This window comes from Dipodomys ordii, unplaced genomic scaffold (genome assembly GCF_000151885.1).
Source record: "Dipodomys ordii isolate 6190 unplaced genomic scaffold, Dord_2.0 Scaffold197, whole genome shotgun sequence".
Taxonomy (NCBI): Eukaryota; Metazoa; Chordata; class Mammalia; order Rodentia; family Heteromyidae; genus Dipodomys; species Dipodomys ordii.
The window spans coordinates 417,290-445,036 of NW_012267413.1; the positions used below are offsets into that span (position 1 = coordinate 417,290).

The window sequence follows — 27,747 nt, forward strand, 5'->3', positions numbered from 1 at the left end:
TGCTTATGTGGTGCTGAGGAATCAACCCCAGGGCCTCATGCATACAAGGCAAGCGCTCTACCACTGAGCCAACTTCCCAGCCCTCTCTAGCTGAACTTTGCAAAGACAAAAAACCTGTATCAGTCAGCATTTTGTTACTGTAACAGGTATCTGAGATAATCAGCATACAAAAGAGTTTCCTAGGACTTGAGTTTGGAAGGTTTCAGTCCATTTTAATCAGTATTTACTTAATGCCAACTGCAAACAAGTTTCTGTTTGGAAGCTCCTTTGGGCTCATGTTAAATTTAATTTTTTAAATGACCTTTCTTTGGTGTTTGTGCTGGTATAGGCACTTGCACTCAGGACCTTATACTTTTGCTTGGCTCTTTTGTTCACTGCTGGCACTTTCCTACATCTCCAGTTCCAGCTTTTTGCTGGTTAGTTGAAAATGGCTCAGATTTGTCTGCCCCAGCTGGCTTCGAATCTCAATCCTCAGATTTCAGCCTTCTGAGTAGCTAGGATTACAAGTTTGAGACATTGGTAGCTGGTTCACATGCAGTCTTTTGTACTGCTGTGAAAACTATATATCTTATGTAAGAGAGCCAAAGATTGGAATCCTGTGGAAGGAAAGTTTTGTCTTGTTAGTGGAATGATTATATCTACATCATTCTGTATAGAAATGAGGAAATAATGCTTGTATTGTGGTGGATTGAGAAAATAGGTCTAGGACTGTTGTGGCTCAAGATAGCATATGCCTAGCATGTATGACAGCCCCTAGGTTCTATAACTACCAAAATTAACACATACATAGGATCATTTAATTTGGTGACAGACTTCTTTTAGGTAAAGAGAACAAGATTCTAGAATACCCAGGGCAATGACAGCGGAAGGCAGGACTGTGGTATTCCTCATTAAACTCAATTCCTGTTCCTTAATCCTGTCCTTCTAAGTTAGCCACTAGTGCTCATTTTGCTTCGGTTTACTTCACATCTTTCTTCATAGGTATGTAGTCCACTTGCAGATTTCAGCTCTTCAGGACCTGGGAGGCCTGTGCCCAATGGTTATTAAATACATTTGACTTCTGTTAAGAAAATCATAGACTGCTATATAAAGATGGGCAGATTTAAGGTGTTAACCTTAAATACCCGTTCTGGAATTTGCATTTCAGCGGGACCTTCAAAATTTGAGTTGGAAGGACAGAATTCTGTGGGGATTCTGGTATCAACCAGAGCTCAGAAGCTCTCTCTGCCTTCCCATTGTGAAGCATTGCAGTCTGCCTCTGTCACAAGACAGCACTAAGTTACATTGTGCCTTCCTCCCTACTTCAGCAACCTTCCACATCTTCTGGTTAGGAAGACAGCTTTCTAGGTTCAGAATCATAGAACGTTCAGAGCTAAAGAGAACCCACAGGAGCCCATTCATTTTCTAAATGATGTCTAACTTTGTTTTTCCTCTCTATGTTCTCTACCCTTGACAAGTTTTAATACCAGGGATATTTTCCATTTTCTCTGTGCTGTGCAAAATTGGATAGTATAGGAAATATTTGAACGATCAGTAATATTATTTATTTTCCTTTTAGATCTTGTCTAAACCTTCTTCACCTGCTCATCCGTGGGAACAAGGAATGAAGCAGAATTTTGCCTTTGACAATATTGGCTATGAAGGGAGTTTGGACGGCACTGGCTCATCTCTGACTGCCACCAGAACGATCAGCATTCTGGGCATGACTTCCCAGTCATGTGTTAAGTCCATTGAGAGCAGGGTTTCTAGCCTGAAAGGCATTGTGAGCATTAAGGTTTTGTTAGAACAAGGCTGTGCATCAGTGACATATGTGCCAGCTGTCATGAGTCTGCAACAGATTTGCCATCACATTGGGGACATGGGCTTTGATATCAGCATTGCAGAAAGAAAGGCTGCCTCTTGGCCCTCCAGGTCCTCACCAGCCCAGGAGGCAGTGGTCAAGCTCCGGGTAGAGGGCATGACCTGCCAATCCTGTGTCAGCTCCATTGAAAGTAAGATCGGGAAATTGCAAGGAGTAGTGAAAGTTAAAGTCTCCCTTGGCAACCAAGAGGCAGTTATCACTTACCAGCCTTATCTCATCCAACCTGAAGACCTCAGGGACCATGTCAATGATATGGGGTTTGAAGCTGCTATCAAGAACAAAATGGCTCCCTTAAGCCTTGGACCTATTGATATTGGCCTGTTAGAAAGCACCAACCCAAAGCAGCTGACAGTTCTTGCTAACCAGAATTTCACTAACTCTGAGGCCTTGGGAGACCAAAGAAGCCATATGTCTACCCTCCAACTTGGAATCAATGGAATGCACTGTAAATCTTGTGTTTTGAATATTGAAGGAAATATAGGCCAACTCTCAGGGGTTCAAAATATCCAAGTGTCCTTGGAGAATAAAACTGCTCAAATACAGTATGACCCTTCTCAGATCACCCCTTTGTCCCTGAAGAGGTCCATCGAAGCACTTCCACCTGGGAACTTTCAAGTTTCTCTTCCTGATGGAGCAGAAGGGGGTGAGCCAGAGAGAAGGTTTTCCAGTATTTCATCTCCTGACTCCACGCAGAGAAACCAGACACAAGGCACATGCAGTACTTTGGTGCTCACCATCACTGGAATGACCTGTATGTCCTGTGTACAGTCCATTGAAGGCATGGTTTCTCAGCGGGAAGGGGTGCAGCAAATATCAGTCTCTTTGGCTGAAGGAACTGGAACTATTCTTTATGATCCTTCTGTAATAAATCCAGAAGAACTCCGAGCTATTGTAGAAGACATGGGATTTGAGGCATCAGTGATGGCTGGTATGTAGCTGATATGTGGTGGAAGCATGTCCTGGGGTTGTTTCTTGGTGTTTGTTACGATAACAGAGTACCTGGGTGGTTGCACAGGTGAGCCCTGCTTTACAGTTGACAGTTAGTAAAGCTCTGTAACCTGTCCAAATTTGTTAAAATCTCAGGATAGAGGAAATGGAATTTCTGACTGCAGCCTCTTGAGTAACTGACACATACTGAAGTCCTTGCATTTGGGCGGCTTTTCAAGAGAGAATTATGATTCTGTGTTCTGAAATAAAGCACTGTGGTAACAGTAGGCCCTTTTCTTGCCCAAGGGACCCTTGTTAGTTTCTCAGAAGATATTTCTGGTACATAAAAAACAAAATAGTAAATGCATCAGAAACTCAGCATTTAGAGGCCATTCTCTTCAAAGGGAGGATTAAGGGTAGGTTTTAAGGATGACTTCACTTTGATGGCTGTATAGGAAGAAAACTGGGAGGGATAGTTTCACAAGCAGGGATGACCCCCGACCTCCCCTCCTATGCTGGCATGTTACCAGGCAGAATTTCCCAGGAGGCTGCCAGCCTGCTACTTCTTCTTTGTTCACTGGCCTGTGTTCTCCTTTTCATTTCCCCCAGAGTCCTATGATACAGCATCATTTGAACCCTTTTTGCCTGCCCTGAACTAAGTTCTGTGCTAGTTATAGGATTGTGCATGGGGAAGACATTCTGTCTTAAGAGCTTTTGTTGTTATAAGGCAAGGTAGAGATAATAAATCATTGCTGTGCAACAGGTTGAGTCCTGCATGAGCTAGACTTGTTTTCTCCAGAACAGTGAAGTAGAGGGAAAGGGTGGGAAAAGGCCGAACAAAAAAAAAAGTGGAGAAAGCTTATACATCCTGGACAGTGTCCTAGTCTGGAAGCTCTACAGAAATGCAACGTGACCTAAGCAGAGGGCAGAAGGCTGGTTCTGGGCTCAGGGTCAAGAGGTCAAAGATCAGAACCACCAAGCCTGTGGTCAGCAGGAAGTCTGTGAGTGATGGGAGAGGAATCTGAATTGGATGCAGAGACCTGGATGAGCCCTCCCAGATGTGGAAGGTGGGGCTGGAGATTCAGATTTGAGTGTAGAATCGGGGGAGGGGAATTCACCAGTGAGTGACTGGAGGAGAAGGGCTGCACAGGCAAAGATGGGAAGTATGTCTCAGAGTGAACTAGGGAGAGGCCACTGGAGGCTCCAGCCCTGGTACATGGTACATGCTTTGGTACATGGGAAGGTGGGAGCCCAGCCTGTGTGGTAGAGGCTATCAGTATAACTTAGGCAAGGCAGAGGTGAAGAAGGGGACAGAGGCTAAAGATGAGGAGGGAAATAGTGCTTTCTTTTTTTGAGGTAGGAGCTCATTATGTTATACAAGCTGGCCTCAGGCATCTGGGCTCAAATGATCCTCCTGCCTCAGTCTCCCAAATAATTGGGACTACAGCTGGAGGGGCTCATTTGGTGAGGGATAGCTCTGTGGATGTTTGTGCTTTAGTCATTTAGCTTTCAGATCCAGGACCTGTATGTCCTTCTAATCTGTAGAGTGGAGTAGAAGTAGGCAGCCTCAGAGCGTATAGTTAGTCATCCTTGCTACTGGGGAGACAGCCCAAAGAGGGAGAACTGCTTGTAGTACCCAGACAAAGTTTATCTGGCAGCGCCAAGGAATGGCAACTCTGGTTTTCCATGTCCTGTTAGCCATGACACAGAGTTTGTGTCCTTGAAAAAGTTTTCTCTCTTGTGATACTTTCCTCTTACCCTTTGAAGACAGCACACCCATCATTGTAGCGAACAGGTAAGCCATGTGGAGGGGTATGACCACATTCTTTGCCCTTGGTACCAAGTTTTAGGAAGGAGTGGTTTTAGTTTCTTTTTTTCCCCACTATCACTACCCCCTGGAAAGAAATCTTTTTTATTTTTTAAATAAAAGTAAATAAAGAAAACAATAGCACAGTACATTTTGAACTCAAAAGGTAAGAAATTCAACAGAGTCAGTACTTGCTGTTTGGTCTCAAGTATAGTATTTCAACAACAGTACCCTCAGCCTTTTGGCAGCAAACAAGGAAATGACATTGAACTGCATATTAACAAAATAATTGGCTGAGTATACTTAGAAAGAAAAGAAGTAATTTTCATTGGGTAGAATGTGGAGAAATGGATTTATTGAGACCCAAAAGGTACTTAGGATTTCAAGTTTAGCAAATAATAATGTAGAATACCCAATTGGATTTGAATTTGATGTAAACAGTGAATGCTTTCTTTAATATAAATAAAGAGCATTGCATATAAACTTGCACAAAAGATTATTTGTAGTCTGTCTGAAATCTAAATTTGACTACCTTGTGTTTTCCCTGGCAACTTTAATTCAGGGTAAGCCATTAGGATGCTGATGACCATCCTTTATGACTACTTACGTGACCCTAAAAAATGTATTATAGCCCAGGTGCCAGTGGCTCATGCCTGTAGTCCTAGCTACTAAGGGATGCTGAAACCAGAGTATCAAGGTTCAAAGCCATCCCAGGCAGAAAAGTCCAAGAGACTGTACTTTAATTACCTGAACAAAAGTCAAAACTGGAGGTTTGGCACAAGTAGTAGAGCATCAGCCATGAGCAGAAAAAGCCCAGTGAAAATATGAGGCTCTGAAATTAAGCTCCAGTACATGCATGCATGCATGCATGCACACAATATATATCCTCAAATGATTGCACACAGTTTGCCAGTTAATATGTAGAGTTCATTAAGACCTATTATCAGTAAAAGTCACTTCCATCTTTCTGCCTTGTACAATTGAGGTTTTAGAAAAATTATCCCAATGGGCCCAGTCATGTCCCATCAATGTTATTAAAAATGAGGTACCTTTCCTGGCTGGTTAGAGAGATATGGTGATTGGAGGAAGATTTGGGATTTCTAGCTTTGAAGACAGGGGTATGCTATATGAACCTGAAAATGCAAGTGGTCTTTTAGCTGCTCAAAAAGGCAGGACTGTAAGAAGTAATTTATATGTGGTCTTTAAGCCACTAAGTTTGTAGTAATTTATTACAGTAACAATAGGAAAGTAATTCTGATATATTTCAGGATGCAGAGTAGTACTCTTCAAGAGTTGTGCATCTTATTTATTCTAGGTAAATTAAGGTTGGCACAAAGATAGACAAAAAAGATCAGCTAATTTATGGCAAAGGTATCACTGGAAACTTCTCAAATACCACTGGTCTTTTCAGTCAGTGGATTTGGATCATAATGGTTGGGGTCAAAACTGTTGCACAAAAAAATAGTTGAATGTATCAGAGACTTGAATGTAGAAGCTCTTCTACATGTTAGCTCTTCTAGAAGTAAATGTCATGAGTACTTTTGTGATGTTGAGGTAGGCATCTATTAAGAGAGCATAAAAAGTACTATTAAAAAAGATTGATAATTGGATTATATTAATAATCAGGATATGTTGTTTGCTAAAAGACACCATTAGAAGGGTGATAACACAAATCACAGACAGGGAGGAGATATTTGCAATGCATATAATTGACAAAGGAGTCATATCTTGACTACATAAAGAACTTGTGCAAACAATAGGACAAAGGCAAATATCTCAATAAAGCTGTAGTTCTCATGGAGAGGGAGTCAGACCTCAACTAATAAGAATGAAATACTGGCCACAGTTCAGACCTGGAGTTAACCAGACCCACATCAAGCTCACTTCATTATTTTGAGATACATTAATTTCTTGTGATTCATTTCTTCATCTATAAATAGGGATAATGGTATTTAACATACAGAGCTATATTAAGAATTAGGGAGGTTATTATATGTAAAGTGCTTTTGCAGAGTACCTAGTGAATCATTGCCATCATCATCACCATCAACATCATCATTATTGTTAGCAGCAGCATCTAATTACAATGTTCACCTACTCAGAACAGTCAACCCTGAAGAATTGGTATGCTTTTCTGGATCTGTAATTATACTTCGTTGTCTCTGGGCACCTCTCCAGTAACTTTAAACTGAATATTTTCAAGCTTGAATTTTCCTATTCTGAAAAACAAAATTGCGATGAATTGTCTAATCTGAATGATTTTTGATATTTTGTTACAGAGAGTTATTCTACCACCCATCTTTCTGGAAATCACAGTGCTGGAAATTTCATGCTGCCGACAACAAGCAGCACCCCTGTGCCTGTGCAGCAAGTGATTCCTCATGCCAGAAAGTTTTCTCAGAACAACAGTCCAGGCCACTCATTAGATACCCCACTACCCACCAGACCAGCAGACCCACAGAAGTGCTTTTTACAAATCAAAGGCATGACCTGTGCATCCTGTGTGTCCAAGATAGAAAGAAATCTTCAGAAAGAAGCTGGTAAGAGATCTTTACCCATGTTGAACTTGGGAATGATGTATATAAACTGTATTCACATCTTAGAATCTCCATTGACTGTTTCTTAGTAGTTCTAAAAATCTGGCAAGTTCATCATAAGGTAATATAGGGCACTGGTGGCTTATGAATGTAGTCCTAGCTACTCAGGAAGCTGAGATCTGAGGATCAATAGTTCCAAGCCAGACTACACACAGGAAAGCCTATGAGATTCTTATCTCCAATTAACCACCAAAAGCCAGAAGTAGAACTGTGGCTAAAGTGGCAAAGTGCCAGCCTTGAGGGAGAAGCTAAGGGACAGTGCTTAGGCCCTGCATCCAAGCCCCAGGACAGGCACACACACGTGCGCACACACACACACACACACACACTCACACACACACACACACACACACACACACACACACACACACACACACATGATAGTAGAGATGCTGGTTCAGCATTCTTGGGCAATGGGTGTTTTGTTTAAATAGTTTGGGCTAGGCACTGGTGGTTCATGCCTGTAATCCTAGCTACCCAGAAGGCTGAGATATGAGGGTCACTGTTTAAAGCCAGCTGGGGCAGGAAAGCACATGAGATTCTTATCTCCAATAAACTACTAAAAAGCATATGTGGAGCTGTGGCTTAACTGGTAGAGTACTAGCCTTGAGCAAAAGAAGCCCAGGGACAGCATCCAGGTCCCAAGTACAAGCCCCAGGACCAACACACACTCACACTCACAACGGATAGTTTGAGTAAGTTAAGTAGTTGAGTAAATAGTGTGTCTGAGTAAGTTTGCCATGTAAAATCAATTTAAAGCACATGGTACATTCTATGGTTATTCTCAACTAGCTTGTTCTAGTATTCAACATTCCCTATCCCCATCCTTTAACCTTTTATAAAATGAACAAAGAATTTTCATTTGTGTCAAAGTTCCAGTTTCACATATTTTGTTTGTCCAATTGTCCTCACAAGCCATGGAGTTTTATGAAAATGCCAGTTTTGTCCACCTACCCACATTTCCAATACTGTCTTAAGAACAAAAGTACAGCAAAAATTCTGTCCTTATATGTTCGTAAATGCTTTAATCATGACTCTACCTGACCCAGTGGATCTTTGTATCTTTCTGCTCTTGATTCCCTGGCCTTTAACCTTCAGTTAGACTAATATGTTTTCTTGCCTCTTGTTCATTGTGCATAAAGCTTTCTGATCTCAGCATTCAGTGTTACAGGAGGACTTGTCTCCATGGACTGGCAGCTACTCATGAAGTCTATAATTTCATAGCCTGTGTTTTCGTTCCTGACTTCAACTTCTTGTTTTTCCCTTATTGTAGATTTTCAGAAGCACATCATTCATTTCACTTACTTACATGTGGCTCTTTTTCCCCTTCAAACTGACAATACAGTATTCCTAGCAAGATGGTTTCTGGGGTTACTTTTTTTAAAATGCCATTCCCGGAGCTTGAACTCAGAACAAGTACTGTCTCTGAGCTTTTTTGCACTCTACCACTTGAGCCACAATTCCACTCTGGCTTTTTGGTAGTTAAATGGAGATAAGATTCTCACAGACTTTCCTGCCTGGGCTGGTTTTGAACCAGTCTTCAAATCTCAAGCCTCCTGAATAGCTAGAAATACCAGAATGAGCCATCCATACCTTGCTTGGGGTTACTTCTCCTTTGCTCAAATTCTAATATTAGAAATGAAGAAGTATTTATTCCTTGCATCCCAGTATTAGGGGAAAAAAGCACATCCTTTTCATAACAGAGGTTACATAGTTACAGACCTCATCCCTCACTTTGATGTGTGCAGATGTGGGTATTAGGGCTTCAGCATTTTGGGGGCCTGGGTAGACATGCAGAATCTCAAACCCCATCTTAAGCCCACTGAATCACCATCTATTTTAGCAAGACAGATGACTCAAATGTCACTCTCCCCCCCTTTTTTTTGGCCATTCTGAGGTGTTAATTCGGGACCTCCAACTTGCTTGTTTTGCTTTAATAATATTTTAGATAGGGTCTTGCATTTTTGCCTGAGACTAGCCTTAGATGGAGATAGTTCTACTAGTTCTCCTTCATAGCTGGGATTACAGACATACCACCACTCTCTCAAGTAACTGGAATTACAGACATGTCCTACTATGCCTGGCCTATAGATGCTTGAGAAGCATTTTATCCTAGAAGAGTGGTTCTCAATCATGACTGTATGTTAGAGTCACAAAGACTTTTTTCCCTTTTCTTCAAGCAGTAAGGCTTGAACTCAGAGCCTGGAGCTCACTTAGCTTGGTTGCTTACTGCTGGTGCTCTACCACTTGAACTATAATACCTCCAGACTGGCATTTTAGATGAGTCGCTCAGAACTTTTCTGCCTTGCCTGGCTTTAAACAATGATCCTCTGGGTCTTACCCTCCTAAGTAGTTAGCATTACAGGTATGAACCACTTTCACTCAGCTTTCTTTTAAAACATGGCTTTTAAAAAACATGTCTGGTGCCCATCCTAAGAGACACTTACTCTCTTTGTCTGGGTAAAGTATCAGATATCAAGGCTGTTCAGAGTTATCTAAATGATCCTCATATACAGCAAGGTTTGAGAACTATGGCTCTAGGAGCTCCTGTAGAGATTTTTTTATGTGTTAGACTATGTTAACCATGTCATCACAAACATGTTGCCCAGAGTCACAGCCATGACCTAATGGTTCCAGGTATCGTCTCTGTATTGGTTGCCTTGATGTCGGGAAAGGCAGAGGTCAAGTACAACCCGGAAGTCATCCAGCCACCCACAATAGCTCAGCTCATCCAGGACCTGGGCTTTAATGCCACAGTCATGGAGGACAACATCTGTTCTGATGGTGATATCGAGATGATAGTAAGTATGGAGGCTCTGACAGCACTTGTCCTCATGACTGAGTTTTCCCATCTAGGATAATTTCTGGTGGTTCGTGGGTTTGGGCTTTGTGGGGTTTTTTTGACATGTTTGTTTTGTGAAGGAAAGTCATTTTGTTAGAATGTCTGAGGAGGCCCTCCTACCACATACACTCAGGGTCAGGAGGAAGAAATGTCAAGGCACAGGAGGTAGAGAAAAGAGAAGTAGGGAGGGGGCTGTGCTAAGTATGGCAGACTGGAGAAGAGTGAGTGAAATCACAGTCCTTCAAGCCTGAAGAGACACTCTGCTGTCTGTAGACATTTCTAGATAGAATAGGTGAGTTCTTGGAGGTAGCTAGTGCCATTGAATGACAGATAGGCTAGAGGTGTGGCTCAGTGTAGAGCATTAGCCTAACATGTACAAGGTCCTGAGTTCTGTACTTTGTCACACAAAACACACAGAAATAGAGGGGCCCGGAAGCATATGGGTGTTCAAAAGATCATTAATTAGTGTCCAAAGTAACCCAAAGCACTCAATCTGAAGTGAATGCCTCAGGTGTGCTTGCTCCCAGCTGTGTTTGGGAGGGTGGCTGTTCTCTGCCCCTATTTCAACTTGTAGTCAACAAGTCATTGAAAACAATGGATAATCCTGGTATTTATAGTATGCTTTGTTGAAAAGCACTTCTGAACAAAGCTATTTTTGCATCAACAAAGAAAGACTTAGAAGAAACCCCCAAAGAATTGAGCAATGCTGTTTTACTGAGGTGAATGGGTCCCATGCTTCTTGATGTACTTAATCACTACCATTAATGGTGAATATGTTTTTTAAAAGAAAAAGTACTGAGGACATGAATGGCACACTCAGCTCCTGTGTTCTCAGTTGAACAAACAAACCCTCTGCTGGGGGCTGGAGGGCAGTGTTCATACTTGCTGGGCTAGAGGTGAGGGTCCCTGCTGCAAACCTCCAGGACCACACGTGAACTCCTTGGCCAATTCAGACTACTATATGGAAAACTCAAATCAAGAATATTACTGAAAGCTGGTCACCAGTGTCTCACACCTATAATCCCTGCTACTCAAGAGGCTGAGATCTGAGTATTCAGTTCAAAGCCAGCCTGGCAGAAAAATCCACAAGCTTCTATCTACAGTTAGCAAAAAGGCTGGACTAGGGGTGTGATGCAAGTGATAGAGCCCCAGTTCTAGGCTTGAATCCCTGAGTTCAAGCCTGGTTACCAAAAAAAAGTATTATTGAAAAAGATGGGGATTTTCTTTTTGAAAACTATTTAGCAATAGTTGTCATCACATTGTCATAAACATTGTTTGTGAACATCTATATTGATTGATTTGTTGCAGGGCCAGTCCCAGGGCTTCCATACATACTATTCAAACTCTGTCATTGAGCTAAATAACTTCTGTATTTAGTTGGTTAGTATTCTAGGGAATAGTGAACATGCATATCAAGTGAGTGGATCATTTAGATTTGACTAGTTCATATTCCAGGAATGGCAGGTCACATGTACAAGCCCTATATCTCCTATCAGGATACACAGAATGGTGTGGCAGAGGTGCCATAGACTGTGGTTAGAATTCTGGCCCACTTGCTGCAGAGATGTTCATTCATCTGTAGTCTCTGAAGAGGTGTTTCACAATGCAGACCACAGTGATTCAGAACAGACTCTGGGAATGTTTTGTAGGGAAGGAAGGATTGTAGCTGGCACTCAACTCTGCCTGATATGACTCTGAAAGGCTCCTCTCAGTCATGAGCCTGTGGCTCCTGTCCTATCTTTCAGATCACAGGAATGACCTGCGCTTCCTGTGTCCACAACATAGAGTCCAAGCTCACCAGGACAAATGGCATTACCTATGCCTCTGTGGCCCTCGCCACCAGCAAAGCCCATGTGCAGTTTGATCCTGAAATCATTGGTCCACGGGATATTGTAAAAATTATTGAGGTAATTCATTCATGAAACAATTCTTACCTTTGTGGGAAAATGAGAAAATATAGTTAAACAGAAAGGAAAAAAATGAGGAAGTTGAATCAGAGACAAAGGTCAGTCATTGGGAATTAATGCAAAGAGGTAAGTACCCAATAGTCTGAGGGAGAATATCAGTCAATGAGTAAGAAAAGGATGAAGGGAGAAGACATTTTGTTGTTTTTAATTTCAAATGTTTGTTGAGAAGCATCAGTGTCACCAGGATACCTGGTATGTAGGGTTAACTTAGCTAATGCCAATTTAAAAATATTATTGCCTTTGCCAGTGATCTATACATAGAAGGGATATTAACATTGGACAGAATGATTTACCAGTTTGTCTTTCTGCTAAGTCTGTATTATTAGAAAAGTTTGGTCATTTTTACTCTGGTATTAAAATATCATGCCTGTCATATCTCCTTCTTCTCTCAGTTTGTTAACAGACCTGCATTCCTCTTTAAGGTCAAGGTGACAGCACACTATGAAAGAGTAAGCATGGGTGGTGATTGAAGTGGGTTAAGCCAATCAAACTAAACAAGATTAATTTGTAACAGCTAAATGGCTAAATGATGTTTAGTGAGAACAACTAGTTAGGAAATAAAACATCCTACAGAAGGCTTCATGCCATGCTCTTCCTAATTTCTCATCACTGCATATGTGGCCTTAAAGAGAGCTGCTGCCTGTTCATGGGCCAGCCCAGCTCTAAACAGGGCAGTATTATTGTTATATTGCCTCCTCTCAGAGGCTGGCCACAAATCTGCTTCATCAGTTAGGACAGAAGTGCCCAGCTCTCAGGTTCAGAATGGCACTTCTACCCAGATGCAATGCGTTCAAGAACAGGAGCCATGGCATGGGTGAAGCTGAGGCACACACTCATATAGCAAATGGGAAGGAGAGGCCAGGCAGGGAGGAGGAGGGAGTTCAGATGTGTCTGTTACCCTTTCTGGTTTCTAATACCCTCACTAGATTCCACTCAGCCTGCATCATGGTAAAGATCCCTCTGTTCTTACTTGAGAAATATTGGCATATTGCCTGGCCTCCATACCTACATCCTTCAGGCAGCTTTTCCTACTATAATTAGATGGTGAGAGGATCTAACTTACATGTCTTGGTTGTTTTTTCCCCACCATTTTTCATTTCCATGTGAGAACTCCAGGCCCAGCATTCTGAGGCCCCTATCTGTTCTGTATTTTGCTGAGGAGACATTTCCTGCTGAGGATTTCCCTGTGTATCAGGAGCATCAGGGACTTAGTTCTTCTCAATAGTTCTTCTCAATAGCACTGCCATTTTGAGCAAAATACTTAACTTCTCCTACCTTTGCTTTCTGTGACCTTAGCTTTCCTCTTACATGGGTAAAAGAGCCAGATTACGAAGATATTTGGGATTTCTTAACTAAAAAGTTAGCAGTTTATAGGTCAACCTGATCAGCTTTGGGGCTTGGTAGAGTTACCTTACCAGGACCTAGTGTCTTAATTGTAGGGATAGGGTTACCACTGGACTCCATCTCCTTGGGCCTGGTATATGGTCTCCCAGCCTAGATGGCATCAAGATTATCAGCCAGTGTGGGTTAAGGGCTTATAAGAGGAGAACCACTAGAGTCTCTGGGGCTACTTTGAAATGCACTTTCTATTTGCAGAGCTGGAAATGGTTGCTGCCACTGATGCATGTCTAACAAGTACCTCACCCTTCTTCCCCACCCTTCTCTTTTAATCACAAGGAAATTGGCTTTCATGCTTCCCTGGCACAGAGAAGGCCCAACGCCCATCACTTGGATCACAAGATGGAAATAAAGCAGTAGGTAGAACCAAAAGATAAAGTGCAGCCCTCATCTAAGTGTTCGTCTTCCCTTCATGCCAACTCTGTGGCTCATGATATGCAAATATTTTCATGCTTGTCCTTGCTCCCATGGTTCCTTCCACCTATATCAGCTGCCTTTACCCCTGGGTGGCACCTATCTGAAACAGTGTTGTCTGTAGGTATTTCTGCAAGGATAGCAGTGTGCTATGACTGCATTGCCCAGTGTGGCAGCCATTGTACCATGGCTAGTGAGAACTCAAAATACATCTAGTGTGTGTGTGTGTGTGTGTGGAGTAGAATTTTATTAAACTTTCATTTAATTTTAACTAAGTAGTTAAATTTAAATGGCTAATGTATGTACCGTGTTTAAATTGAAAGGGAAGAATTGAAGGAGGAAAGTTTAGCTTTTTTCAGCTATTGTATTCTCAGACTTTATTTGTATGGTGGTTGTATGGTTGGAATGTCATGGGTGCTACAGCTAATGTGAAGTTTCAGACAGGTGCTGGCCAGCCTCTCTATTCTCATTCAATTTTAAATATTTGTTTGAAAGTTGAACATGAGCATTGACATTATGGTCCACTTCTGTAATGTTGACACTTAGGAGACTAAGGCAGATGATTGCAAGTTCAAGACCAGTCTGGGCTACATAATGAGATTCTGTCTCAAAGTCTACAAAGATTGTGAAGGTTAGCTTATACTAATACATATTGTTTTAATCTGGTTTTTCCTCTGGGGTCTGTTAAAGTGTTTTTTGAAAATTGAGTGGTAGACAGCTATAGATGAAGGAATTGACCTCTTTAGGGCTGGATTCTCAGTTTCTGCCTCAGTTGCTTCTCCTATAGATTGGAGGTCACATATCAGCTGTGTGAAGGCAGGGCTAGGCCTTAACATTTCCTGACTATCTTTACAGTGATATGTAGACCTTTAGACTGTCCTTTGGATGGCAATGTGGTAAAGAGCTGTACTTTTGTTTTATCCCTTGGGTCTCTGCCTCAGATGTGTGACAAAACAAAGCCTTAAACTAAGTCCTCAGAAGAGGACCTGCCTTACTCCATGTGCCTAGTATACCTTAATTGTCTGTGTGGTTGTGTTTTCCTTCCAGGTGGAAGAAGTCTTTCCTGTGCAGCCTGGTGTTTGGCATCCCTGTCATGGGCTTAATGATCTATATGTTAATACCCAGCAAGGATCCTCATGAAGCCATGGCCCTGGACCACAACATCATCCCAGGACTGTCCATTCTCAATCTTGTCTTCTTCATCTTGTGTACCTTTGTCCAGGTATATGTTAGAAAGGTGGTAAAACCTCTGCCCTCTAAGCATGGCTCATCTCTGAACTCTTCTGCTCACACAGTCCTTAGTTGGCAGTCTTCCTGTCCCGCCTCCAGACAGTTGCTGCCTTGTGACCAGCAGGTGATGTGGGGCCTGGTTTTGCTGTCTGTTTTCCCACTTGACTTGCAAAGGATCAAAACTCCCTGTGATATCCACCCCCTGCCTGCAAGATTGGTAAAGCTGTATGTCCCTAACTCCCTCTTCTCCCTCCCTTTTTCATGGTGCTGAGTATAGAACCCAGGACCTCATACATACCAGGCAAGTGCTATGCCACTGAGCTACAGACCCCATGCCCAAAATTTGTGTTTCCTGTTTAAGTTACCTTTGACATTAGAAGGAAGCAGCAGCCAGATGCTCCTAGAACTCACCCTTTCCTTAAACATTCTATCTTTTTTTTTGGTTGTGGGGCTTGAACTCTGGGCCTGGGCGCTGTCCCTCAGCTCTTTAAGGCTAGCGCTCTATCACTTGAGCCACAGTGCTACTTTCAGTTTCTGGTGTTTATTGATGAGTCTGCCCCAGCTGGGTTTGAGCCACCATCCTTAGATCTCAGCCTCCTAAGTAGCTAGGATTACATGTGAGAGCCACTAACGCCCAGCTAAATGTTCTATCTTGTACAGCAGATGTGGCTCTTATCTTTGAGTAAATTAATCATTTAACAGCTACCAGCTTGGTAAAGATATCTGTTGGAGTGGTGATATTAAGGCCCCAAGCATGTTTCTGAAGGAAATTCTGAATATATCTTAGAATATAAAACTAAACTCTTTAAGTTAATGATGGACTGTTGGGATTAGTTGAGGGCCAACATTTGTAGGCTGAAGTTTTTTTTTCTATATTTTATTTTCAATTACAAATGTACTTTACATTTATTGTAATCAGTTCTATCCATTGCAAGTATTGGCCCAGTCCTGTTCCCAAGTGTTTCTACAGCAAACTTAGGAAGTGGACTTATATCTTTCCAGGTCCCATGTGCATTGGGAAGACATGCTTGTGTGTACATGAATACATATTGGCCTGTTAACCTGAAACACACTTGTGCTTGTTAATGGGTGCAGGATCATGTGAGAATACTGATGTATATTGGCTTTTTCATTTATTCTCATATTGTTGGCATCTTCTATGCCAATGATTCACCGATAAAATATCTTCTCTTTTGAGACTGCATTACACTAATCTTATTTCAAGACTGTATTACATGTATCCATAAAATGAGTGAACTATGATTCTTTTGACCATTTTTATGACTCTCTTATCAGTGAACATTTATATCATGTTCTCTGGGTTTTAGAAGTCTTTTCCTGCCCTTCATTTTTATGGCCAGTAGTCCTCTAAATCATAAAGTAGGTTTCATAGGGAGCTTGAAGCAGGTCTCATGTTCAAAGCCAGCCTGGGACATACAATTAAACTCTATCTCAAAAAAGAAAATTAAGTTTCCTCAATGACAAATCACTGTGGCCAAAGTGATTTCTGATTTGCACAGATACCTAAAATGTTAGCTATCACCGGGGGGCAGGAAATCTGCGCCCTGTTTGTTGACAGGTTTTCACTGTGCTTGGCTTCCAGTTCCTTGGTGGGTGGTACTTCTATGTTCAGGCCTACAAATCTCTCAGACACAAGTCAGCCAACATGGATGTGCTCATTGTATTGGCCACAACCATCGCCTATGTCTACTCCCTCATCATCCTGGTGGTTGCAGTTGCCGAGAAGGCTGAGAAGAGTCCTGTGACCTTCTTCGACACTCCCCCCATGCTCTTCGTGTTCATTGCCCTGGGCCGGTGGCTGGAACACGTGGCAAAGGTAGGTACTAGGTAAGATCCAAGTAGGTCCTTCAGAAATACAAACCTCAGTCCATCTGAGCCCTTTATGGAGAATTACTCATTGCACCTGATTTAGACTTAAAGAAATCTGAAACCTCCATATAATTAGGTGGTGTGGTCACTAATCTCCAACTTGGTTGCTACTTCTGAAATCCCAGCTAATCTGGTTAATTATGAAACCTTTGAACAGGTATATTGTGCAATGGAAAGAACTCTGACCTTCATGGTCTCTTAGTCCTGAGTGCAGACTCATTTGTGTAGAGCCCACACCTCTGCCTTAGCTGCAGGCCATTTTTCACACCTGTGCTGTGCCCAGCATTGTAATGGAGCCTATATAAAAGTAGGACTCAGGCCCTGGAAGAAATTCTGTTAGGGCTCCAAGAGAGATTCAGTTATTACCCTTCTGAAGTGCAATTGCTCAGGCTTGCATGCTGTGTGCTGGTGACTACACAGCTGCCTGGTCACCCCTGTCCCCACAGAGCCTTGGTTGTGTGGTGTGTCTGTGTTAAAGTCTCTCTCACCAGGGCTGCTCATCCACACCAGCACTTTTGAGCATGTTTGTGGGTGTGAGACTAGTCAGTAGCTCTCTTATCATAGTCTGCTTATTTCCTAGAGCAAAACTTCAGAAGCCCTTGCCAAACTCATGTCCCTCCAAGCCACAGAAGCCACAGTTGTGACCCTTGGTGAGGACAACTTAATCATCAGGTAGGTTGTATTTATCAGCAGAGCTTGAGATCAGTTTATGTTTCCATGGGTGGATTGGGTAGAGATATTGCCTTGAACTTTGCAAGAGTAGGAGAGGACACTCAATCCATAACATACTGCAGGTAATGGTCGAAGGTGGATGCTAAATGGTGAATGAGAGGTACAGACAGCTGACATTACAGGAATTAGGAGAGGAAGTCTGGTAAAAGGTGAGGAAGACTCCCCAGAGAACTTGGAACAACTTTCCTTGCAAGATGTGGAAGATTCCAGGATAGAGGCCATCAACCTGAAAGAGTATAAAATGGGAGTAGTGTTTATCTTCCTCATGAGACTGTCTTATACCAAAGGTAATTATCAGTATCATTATTGCTGGAAGCCAAGCATGTTGGCACATGTCCTTAATCTGCTGTAGAGATAGGTCCTTGTCCCTTCATGCAGACTGTCAGAGTTTTCTGTACTAGCTAGTTCCTTTTAAAGGCTCAGGCCTCTTTGTCCCTCTGTCCTTTTGCCAGGACACCTGTCATTTCTTGGGTGGTGGAGCACTTATAGGTCTGACTACATAGCAGACTGAAATCCTTTGCTGCTGCTGCTGCTGCTTTGTCTGCTTGCTATGTGACCTTCATACTTATCCTGTGGGAGGCTGACCTCTAGGTTTCATTGTTGGACTGTATTCTGTTACAGGCTCACTGGGACATGTCATCTCTCTATATCTTCCAGCACCAGCTGTGTGGAGCTCATTATCAAACCTCCCTCCAGATCTCAGGATCACCTGCAGGGAGAGCTTTCTCTTGTAGATGGAGAGGGCTCCCAGCCTATCTGTCATCTCCTCGCCTGCCTTTCTGTTACCACACAGCTCCCAGTGGACCTCTTGCTGCTCCTTCCCTTCCCTCATCCACACACACCTGACCTCCAGCCTCTTGATCCTCATTTCTCCATCTTCGAGGCTGCCACTATTTCTATTGCCCCATGCTGTTTACCTCTCTCTTTATCAGCCTTCTGCTTCCAGTTTGTCTGCTTCTAGATGCCACTTCAAATAGGACCTTTCTTTTTTTTTCTTTTCTTTCTTTTTGTTTTTTTTGGTCAGTCATGGTGCCTGAACTCTGGGTGGGCACTGTCCCTCAGCTCTTCAGCTCAAGGCTAGTGCTCTACCACTTGAGCTCAGCACCACTTGTGTTTTTTTCTGCTTATGTGTACTCAGGAATCGAACCCAGGGCCTCATGCATGAAAGGCAAGCACTCTACCACTGAGCCAGCTTCCCAGCCCCAAATAGGACCTTTCTTGAGAAATAAACCTACCTGTATTTCTCAGTGGCAGAAAGTCTGGCAGTGGTTCACCTTTTCTCCCCTTAGGGTAAAATTTGCTGTCCTCAACAGGCCAGGGAGACTCAACTCTGCTCGCATCTGTTGCTCTGAGTAAAGCACATGCAGTCATCCCTTGGTGTCAGTAGAAACTGATTCTTGGACCTATACAGACACTAAAACCTTCCCACACTCAAGTCCCGAATATAAAATGGAGTCATGTTTGCATTATATACTCTGTATACTCTTGTATATTGCCAATCATGCACCTAGGTGACTTACAATACCTACTACAATGTAAATGTCATGTAAATAGTTGCAACATTGTGTTATTTAGAGAATAATAAGAAAAGCTGTAGTACAAATGTAGGTTTTTTATCTTGCATTTGTGTATGTGTTTATGCTGTTGTTACTATTATTGATGGTGGGACCTGGAGCTTGATGCATGCCAAACAAGCACTCACCACTGAGCTACCTAACACAGCCCTTTACTGTGTTTTTGGAGTGAAGTTAGCTTGCATCTGTGGGTATAGAACCCTTAGATACAGAGGACAGCTGTGTAATGTGTCTTGTTCCATGGTCAGTCTAGAAGCTGACCTGGTAACACACAGGGAGGGGGGGTTGCTGGGAGTTGCTGTGTATGACCTGAGTAGCATCTATTGCAGAGAGGAGCAAGTACCCATGGAGCTGGTACAGCGGGGTGACATCATCAAGGTCGTGCCTGGGGGCAAGTTCCCAGTGGATGGGAAAGTTCTAGAAGGCAATACCATGGCTGATGAGTCCCTTATCACAGGTTAGGTGGCTTGTTCCATATTTTCTTCAGCAGTCAATAAGCCATGTGATGCTGAGTAGGGCTAGCCAAGTGACCGTGTCTCTTCACTTCTAGGAGAGGCCATGCCTGTCACCAAGAAACCTGGAAGTGTGGTGATTGCTGGGTCTATAAATGCACATGGCTCTGTGCTGATTAGAGCCACCCACGTGGGCAATGACACCACTTTGGCTCAGATTGTGAAGTTGGTAGAAGAGGCTCAGATGTCCAAGGTAATGCTGAAACATAAGACACAGTGTGGTCCCTCATTTGAGAAGTTAATCTCAGTATTGAGTAGCGCTGGTCAGTAAATGAGGCAATGAGGGAGCTGGGGGCCCTGCCCTCATCCACATGTGTGGTGCTTTATGTCTTCACTGTCCTAATTTCCCATGATCTTGATGTTTTATCTTCATAGGCACCTATTCAGCAACTGGCTGACCGCTTTAGTGGATATTTTGTCCCATTTATCATCATCATTTCAACTTTGACGTTGGTGGTATGGATTATAATCGGTTTTGTCGATTTTGGTGTTGTTCAGAAATACTTTCCTGTAAGTTGAATGCCTCAGGCAGTGTGGTTGTTTAATTTTAAGTTATATACTGCCATTAATCCTATTCTTCTGTGTCTTAGCTCATTGGGCATTAATTGTGTATGTTTCATTTTGTTTACTTCCTTTGTTTACTGAAGCAATATATATATGCATATATATATGTATTAAAAGTCTAGGTGGGATACTCTGCTTCTCTACTTGTGCAGATTATTACTAAAATTATCTTTTGCTATAGGCATCAGCTGTCTCTCAGGTATAATAACCCTAAACCATTTCTGAAGTTATAAGACATATGTCTTAATTTCCCAAGTCATAATACTTTCCAGTTATGTTATATGTTAACATAGACAGAGCTTCTTAATAATTAAATACTTATTTAACATTATATGTGAAACAATGAAGTATACTTTGTGTGAGTGAGTGTGTGTGTGTATGTGTGTATGCCAGTCCTAGGCTTGAACTCAGGGCCTTGACACTGTCCCTGAGCTTTTTTGCCCAAGAGTATCACTCTACCATTTGAGCTACAGCTCTACTTTTTTGGTCAATAATTGGAGGTAAGAGTCTCATGGATTTTTCTGCCCAGACTGGCTTCGAACTGCAAACCTCAGATATCAGTCTCCTGAGTAGCTAGGATTACAGGCATCAGCCACTGGCGCTGGTCAAACTATACATTTTTAGTTAAAAAATGAAGAACATTATCTTAGGAAATGCTATTTTATCAAACTTTACAAAAACAATATGTGCAATTCAATCTATCCTCAAAAAATGTATCTACTTCGGAAGCTAGAACTGCATCATTAGTGATTCTCAGGGCCATCTAATATCTGAAGACATTTGTGGTTTTTATGAATGGGCCACTAAACCAGGATGCTGCTCAATGTTCTGTGGCACAGGATAGGTCCCCAATATGAAGATGGTGATAATGCTGGATTGAGAAATCTTGATACATGTAAAAAGCTCTTGCCCCACAGAGGCAGTACTAGGTAACTGCCCAATGAGTAGAACTTCTTACTTCATTCATTCTATTTGCTCATTTTACCTTAGAGACACAGAGTAAGAAACTAAGAATATGGAATGGGCTTTTATAGGAGCACCCTGTGGGCCTGGTTTTAGTAGTAGAGTACTTGCCTAACCTACTCTGCACAAGGCCTTCAGTTGAAAAACACAAAGAGTAACCTGTGAATGTATTTATAGAATTTTCTGGTGACTATTCACTTACTGCCCAAAACTTGTGCTTTTGGGGAGAACTGTCTATTGACATGTGACTGTGGGAAACTCAATCCTATACAAGTTGGAATATGCAGCTCTCTGCTGTTCCATGGCTTTCCAGCTTATTTTGGCGTCTTTTGTTTTTATCTGCAAAGTCGGGGAGGATGCTAACAAATGAGGTACTGCATGTTCCTTTCCAATGCTGTCATCACTGAGCTGTAACAATGTTACTTGTTGGGAAAGGTTCAAGTTATTTTCTAGAAGCCCACCCAGGGTCACCAGAATGCCAAGTGGTATTTTGATCAGAAAGACTGTAGAAATTAAATGATCCTTATGATATACATTCTTTTGAAATCTTGCCTTACAAAAATCATAGGATAGAGTATAATGTACATTAATTATACAAAAGAATAAAGTAGAAGGCAAAGAGATTGTGATCTGTCTCCTCAATTTAGCAAATATTCATTTTACTATAATGAAGTGAGTGCAGTGTGTCGGTTATACTCTATAGCTACCACAACCACTTTGAAAAGCACATTAAGATCAAAAGGCAGAAGCCAAAGGATTGTGAGCTGTGGGCCAGCCTTGATTGCATAGTGAGACCCTGTCTCAAAAAATCCAAACCAAACCAGATCTGCAAAGTTGATCCTTATATTGTTTGTTTGGAGTTTACAAAGAAAACGTGAATGAAATACAGAGAAGAAGGTAAATGGCTCCAAGTCCCATTCCTAGAAATGGCCACCCTTTAACTTTGATGAACATCCTTTCAATATTATTGGAAGGCTAGGTACAGATGCAGGCAGAGAATTTAGCATGAATCCAATCATAGTACTTGCCTTTGTAAACTGCCACGTAGCTGGTATCTTCCTATTGCAATGGTGCCGACATACAACATACATCAGCTATCTAGCACTTGCCCACTGTTCCATTGTGTCCACAGATAATTGATAAATCCCCTCTTAGTTGTTTCCTGTTTTTGCTATTACAAAAATGAAACACAGGGCTGGGAGGGTGGCTCAGTGGTAGAGCGCTTGCCTTGCATGCTCGAGGCCCTGGGTTTGATTCCTCAGAACCACATAAGCAAAAAGAAAAAAGCCGGAAGTGGCGCTGTGGCTCAAGTGGTAGAGCGCTAGCCTTGAGCTGAAGAGCTGAGGGACAGCACCCAGGCCCAGAGTTCAGGCCCCATGACCAGACCAAAAAAAAAAAAAAAGTTTAATACAGAAGCAACAGAATGTGCCAGCACACTGCACTGATTGTTAAGCTGCTCCATCAAGTCCTGGTACCATAAGTTTCAAGGGCTGAAAAGAACACAGTGAGGCCACCATGACAACTCTTCACCCTAAGTCTCACCATTTCTTTGCCCTTACCATCCCAAAACAGATACACTTACATACAAGACAACCGATACAGAAATCAAAACAACAAAGGAGGGAGAAAAAAACAAAATAACAAAATACCTCTTGTTTCCATTTCTTGGGATTCATTTAGGTAAACATTTTATATCATCAAATGCACATGCTTTATACCGTTGAGATACCTTTCTTTCATTTGAGAAGTTGGGTGTGAATTGCCTTTCTTCTTTCTAGTCTTTAGCCTGTCTACTGTCATGAGGCATCCACTCAAGGGAGGATTTAGACTGGTCAGGCTGGTCCAGCATGATAACTCTAATAATTGTATTCAATGAGAGAAAAGTACTAACCTTTACCTTCCATTCCACTTCACCCCTTCCTTGCTGCCCTTACCCTGACCTCTGGGGTGCTGCTGTCTGGACACTGCTATCCTGCTATCCTGCTTTCACAGGAACTTGGAACAGAGACCATGGGCTACTGCACAGACTTCCAGGCAGTGCCAGGCTGTGGGATCGGCTGCAAAGTCAGCAACGTGGAAGGTATCCTGGCCCACAGTGAACACCAGTTAAGTGAACCAGCTGGTCACCTGAAGAGAGTTGGCAGCCTTTCTGCAGGAAAAGGTACCCTTGGCCTTTGTCTCTGATGATGGTTCTGTAGGTGACTGAGACCAGCTGGGTCAAAGTGGAGGCGAGCCAACCCCAGAAGCCTGTGCCAGGCTCCATTGGCGGGGATTTCCCCTGCTGTGGAGATAGGCGGCTCATGGCTGGGCATTCTGTGCCTTCCTTCCCCAGAAAGCCCAGAGATTCTGTCTTGCATGTTTTAATAAGTCTGAATTTCGTGTGTGTGTGTGTGTGTGTGTGTGTGTGTGTGTTGTTTTGTTATGAGATGGGACATGCTATATTGCCTAGGCTGTCCTTGAGGGACCACCTGTGTTAGACAAGTTTCAAGTGGACTAATGAATTCAAATGATCCTTCTACCTTAGCCTCCTAGGTAGCCAGGACTATAGGGGTATGCATTTAAAACATGATACATAACATTATGGCAGGTTACCAGGTGCTTGTGGCTCACACCTGTAATACTAGCTACTCAGGCGGCTGAAATCTGAGGCTCTCTGTTCAAAGCCAGCTAGGGCAGGAAAGTCCGTGAGACTTTTATCTCCAATAAACCACCAGAAAACCAGAAGTGGCACTGTGGCTCAAGTGGTAGAGTGCTAGCCTTCAGCACAAAAAGGCCCAGGAACAGCTCTCAAGCCCTGAGTTCAAACCCCAGGAAAGGAAAAAAAAATTATAGCAGGATAAGTTGATAATGTTATAGGTTCATAGAATGTTATCTCACTGATCTATGTTTTTCGGTCTCCACTTTGTTACCCCAAATTGACTTTGCTTCTTATAAGCTACAAAGTAGATAGATGAAGCCTACTTTTTTTTGGGGGGGGGATTTCTGGTCGTGGGGCCTGAACTCTGGGCCTGTGCACTGTCCCTCAGCTCTTCAGCTCAAGGCTAGCGCTCTACCACTTGAGCTACAGCGCCACTTCCGGTTTCCTGGTGGTTTATTGGAACTAAGAATCTCACAGACTTTCCTGCCTGGGCTGGCTTTGAACTGTGATCCTCAGATCTCAGCCTCCTGAGTAGCGAGGATTACAGGCATGAGCCACCAGCGCCCAGCTTGTTGTTGTTTTTTAATATGTGTGATGGTACTGGGGCTTGAACTCAGGTCCTGGATGCTTGCTGTGCCTTAGCTTTTCCACTCAAGGTTGTTACCCTACTACTTGATCCATAGCTCTGCTTCCAGTGTTGTTGTTGTTGTTGTTTCTGGTTAACTGGAGATAAGAGTATCACAGACTTTTCTGCATGGGTTAGCTTCCAAACCATGGTCCTGAGTATCTACAAGTATAGCTGTGAGCCACCAGTGCCTGTCTCTTATTCAATTCTTATAACAGCCTGTGAACTGAGTACTATCATCTCCATTTTATATGAGGGGAAACTGAGACATGGAGAGGCAAAGTCATCACTAGTGCTATGATATGATTTTCTCGACCCAACTTGCAAGTGAGCCAGGAACTCTTACCTGACTCTCTACTCTGGTTGGCAAACCAAGCTGTGCAGCAGTGAGGGGAGCTAATTCTGTGATGCTGAAGCAGTGCAGAATATTGCCATGCCTTCTAAATCCTGCTCACTATGCTTATTCAGATCCCAATGGTCTATTGCAAAGTTCTTACAAGTAAGAATTTCAGGAGGGTCCTCACTGAACTCTCTCCCACATGTCTTTTTCCTCTTTAGAACCCCAACAAGCACATCTCACAGACTGAAGTGATCATCCGATTTGCTTTCCAGACGTCAATCACTGTGCTGTGCATCGCCTGCCCATGCTCCCTGGGGCTGGCCACACCCACAGCGGTCATGGTAGGCACTGGAGTGGCTGCCCAGCATGGCATCCTCATCAAAGGAGGCAAGCCTCTAGAGATGGCACACAAGGTGGGTCTTCCTCACTCTTCTTGGGGGCTTGGCTAGTGTGTTTTTTATAATCCTATTGAAAATACTATTTGTTGTTTCTTATTTGCCTCATTGTGAGATTACTATCAAAGTCCTATGACCTTTCAGTCAGAATAGTGAGCGGCAGTATACATAAAAATACATGAAGAATCTCCCTTTTAGCTGGGTATGGTGTCACATGCCTGTAGTCAGGAGGCTGAGGCAGGATCATGAGTTCCAGTCAGTCTGGTTTACATAGCAAGACCTTGTCTTTGCCAAATATCTTAGCCCCTGATTTCATATCTATTATTTGTTTAGTGTTTGCCCACCACTTACATGTGAAGGCCGGCCTGTGCTAATATCTGGCAATAGTCATGGTTCCTAGCTTCCAGAGAACTTAGAGTGTGATGGGAGAAATGGGTACTGTTAGGTAAATGACATATGTCCAGAATTGTGAGACTGCTGGATGCCTGAAGACACTAATGGGCAGTGGAGCAGTACAATGGTCAGAAAAGGTGAATCCGAGACCTAAGAGTTAAACAAGAGCTGGCCATACAAAGGATAGTGGAGAGAATATCCCAGCAGTGGAACAGTAGATGGAGAAGTTCTGGGAGGCTATGGTACTGGATCATAAACTCTATAAGATCAGGAAAGAAGCTTTTCCTCTCCATTGTGTCCCTAGCCTCCAGCCCAAGACTAGCATATTGAATAAATAAATGAACAAGGAGAAAATCAGACAAAGAGAACATGATGTGTGTGTGTGTGTGTGTGTGTGTGTGTGTGTGTGTGTGTGTATGTGTGTTCATGTATGTGTGTTGGGGGAGGGGTTATGACGATCAAGAAGGTTTGGTGAAGAATTCCAACTTTTGCTCTGAGGAGGGGAGCTATGGCAGGGCAGTGTAATTCCTTGTGGGCTACGAGGCTCCATACTGGGAAGATTTCTCTGGCTACAGTGAAGATGGCTTCAAGGAGGCAGAGATCTTTAGAGATCCTTTGACAGTGCCGAAGACAGGGGCATGTCTGAGCATTGGAATTCAAACACTGCATCTGTTGCTTGCTCCTTGCAGAGGACTAAACTTGTGGGTCGTGGTGTGAGCAGAGCAACATGCTGACCTTGAATAAGGCTTAGGGATGTATGCATTCCAGTTATTGCTCTTTTTGAATTGGAGGCTCAGCTGCAGAAGTATAGAAGCCATAAAATGGTTCCTTCAGACTGTCTGAGCCCACATGTGAGGAGGGGACAGGCACAAAGCTGCCATCAACCAGGTGCAATAGGTTTCCAATTATGATGGCTGGAGGAATCTCTTCTTTTCTGGAACTTGGACTTCATTCTAGGCAGGCTCTTGAAGCTAGACAATAGGCAGTAAACAGTGCTGGGCTGGCTGGACAGCAAGGGGACAGAGAAGGAAACCCCGGGGCCTGACACTTGACTTGCTGTGAAAAATAGTCTGGACAGCATCATCCTGGAAACCATGCCACACCATTGCCAATATCAACTCCACCTGCTCAAGGGTGAGCCACAATTCGGCCATCTTGATGGAACAGATAGAACACAGTTTTTTAATGGTATCAAGTATTACCCCCAGAACACTAAGTTAAGGAATGGTGTGTTGCTCCCTGCCTGCCAGGTTGGGTATAGCTTTGCCTCATGATCATGTAGACTATGAAAGCTCTTTAAATCTTTCTTATCTTACTGAGATGTGGCTGTTTTTTGTTTTGTTTTTTTGCAGATAAAGACTGTGATGTTTGACAAAACTGGCACCATTACTCATGGGATCCCCAGAGTCATGCGAGTCCTTTTGCTCTCAGATGTAGCTACACTGCCCCTCAGGAAGGTTCTGGCTGTGGTGGGCACTGCGGAGGCCAGCAGTGAGCACCCGTTGGGCGTGGCAGTCACCAAATACTGCAAAGAAGTATGCACACCTTGGCTTTGTCCCACTGACCCTGTCCTTGACCTTGGCCTCCCCTCAGCTTCATCTTCCTCTCCTGGCCACACACCTATTCTCTTTCCTAGCTGCCTGGTAGAGCCCTTGCTTATGATTGTCAGGGCTCACGATAGGCCCTGTCACAGTTCCAGGTTGCCACAAAGGCAGTTTATTGTCATAGCCATTTGCTGAGCTTGTGTGGCACTGGGTCAGAATGAAATGATTGAGATGTGTCCTCTGTCCTCTTGAAACTGATAGTCTGAGGCAGGGAAGACAGGTGATATAGAAACTTCATCCTTTGTGATCTTAGTGGAAGGGGCACACACACAGAATGGGCAGGAGGGGAGGACCTGGCAGAGATAAGCAGAATGCTCATGTTTCAGCTCATAGGGCAGCATTACACTCCTTAGTCTCCCTTCAGAACAGTTTAATAGGGGCTGGGAAGGTGGCTCAGTGGTAGAGCGCTTGCCTTGCATGCCTGAGGCCCTGGGTTCGATTCCTCAGCACCACATAAGCAAAAAGAAAAAAGCC

General features: G+C 43.0%; 1 protein-coding gene across 1 annotated transcript in view; it reads left to right on the plus strand.

The window, feature by feature from the left end:
- Atp7b (ATPase, Cu++ transporting, beta polypeptide) overlaps positions 1-27,747 on the plus strand; it is a 52,583-nt gene that overhangs the window by 13,510 nt on the left and 11,326 nt on the right. Inside the window, exons 2-14 of the mRNA XM_013034816.1 lie at positions 1,559-2,789; positions 6,875-7,135; positions 9,830-9,993; positions 11,780-11,941; positions 13,679-13,755; positions 14,861-15,035; positions 16,647-16,880; positions 17,514-17,605; positions 19,569-19,696; positions 19,790-19,944; positions 20,127-20,261; positions 25,100-25,294; positions 27,022-27,204. Coding sequence (XP_012890270.1) covers positions 1,559-2,789; positions 6,875-7,135; positions 9,830-9,993; positions 11,780-11,941; positions 13,679-13,755; positions 14,861-15,035; positions 16,647-16,880; positions 17,514-17,605; positions 19,569-19,696; positions 19,790-19,944; positions 20,127-20,261; positions 25,100-25,294; positions 27,022-27,204 — 3,192 coding nt within the window. The remainder of the gene's footprint in view (positions 1-1,558; positions 2,790-6,874; positions 7,136-9,829; positions 9,994-11,779; positions 11,942-13,678; positions 13,756-14,860; positions 15,036-16,646; positions 16,881-17,513; positions 17,606-19,568; positions 19,697-19,789; positions 19,945-20,126; positions 20,262-25,099; positions 25,295-27,021; positions 27,205-27,747) is intronic.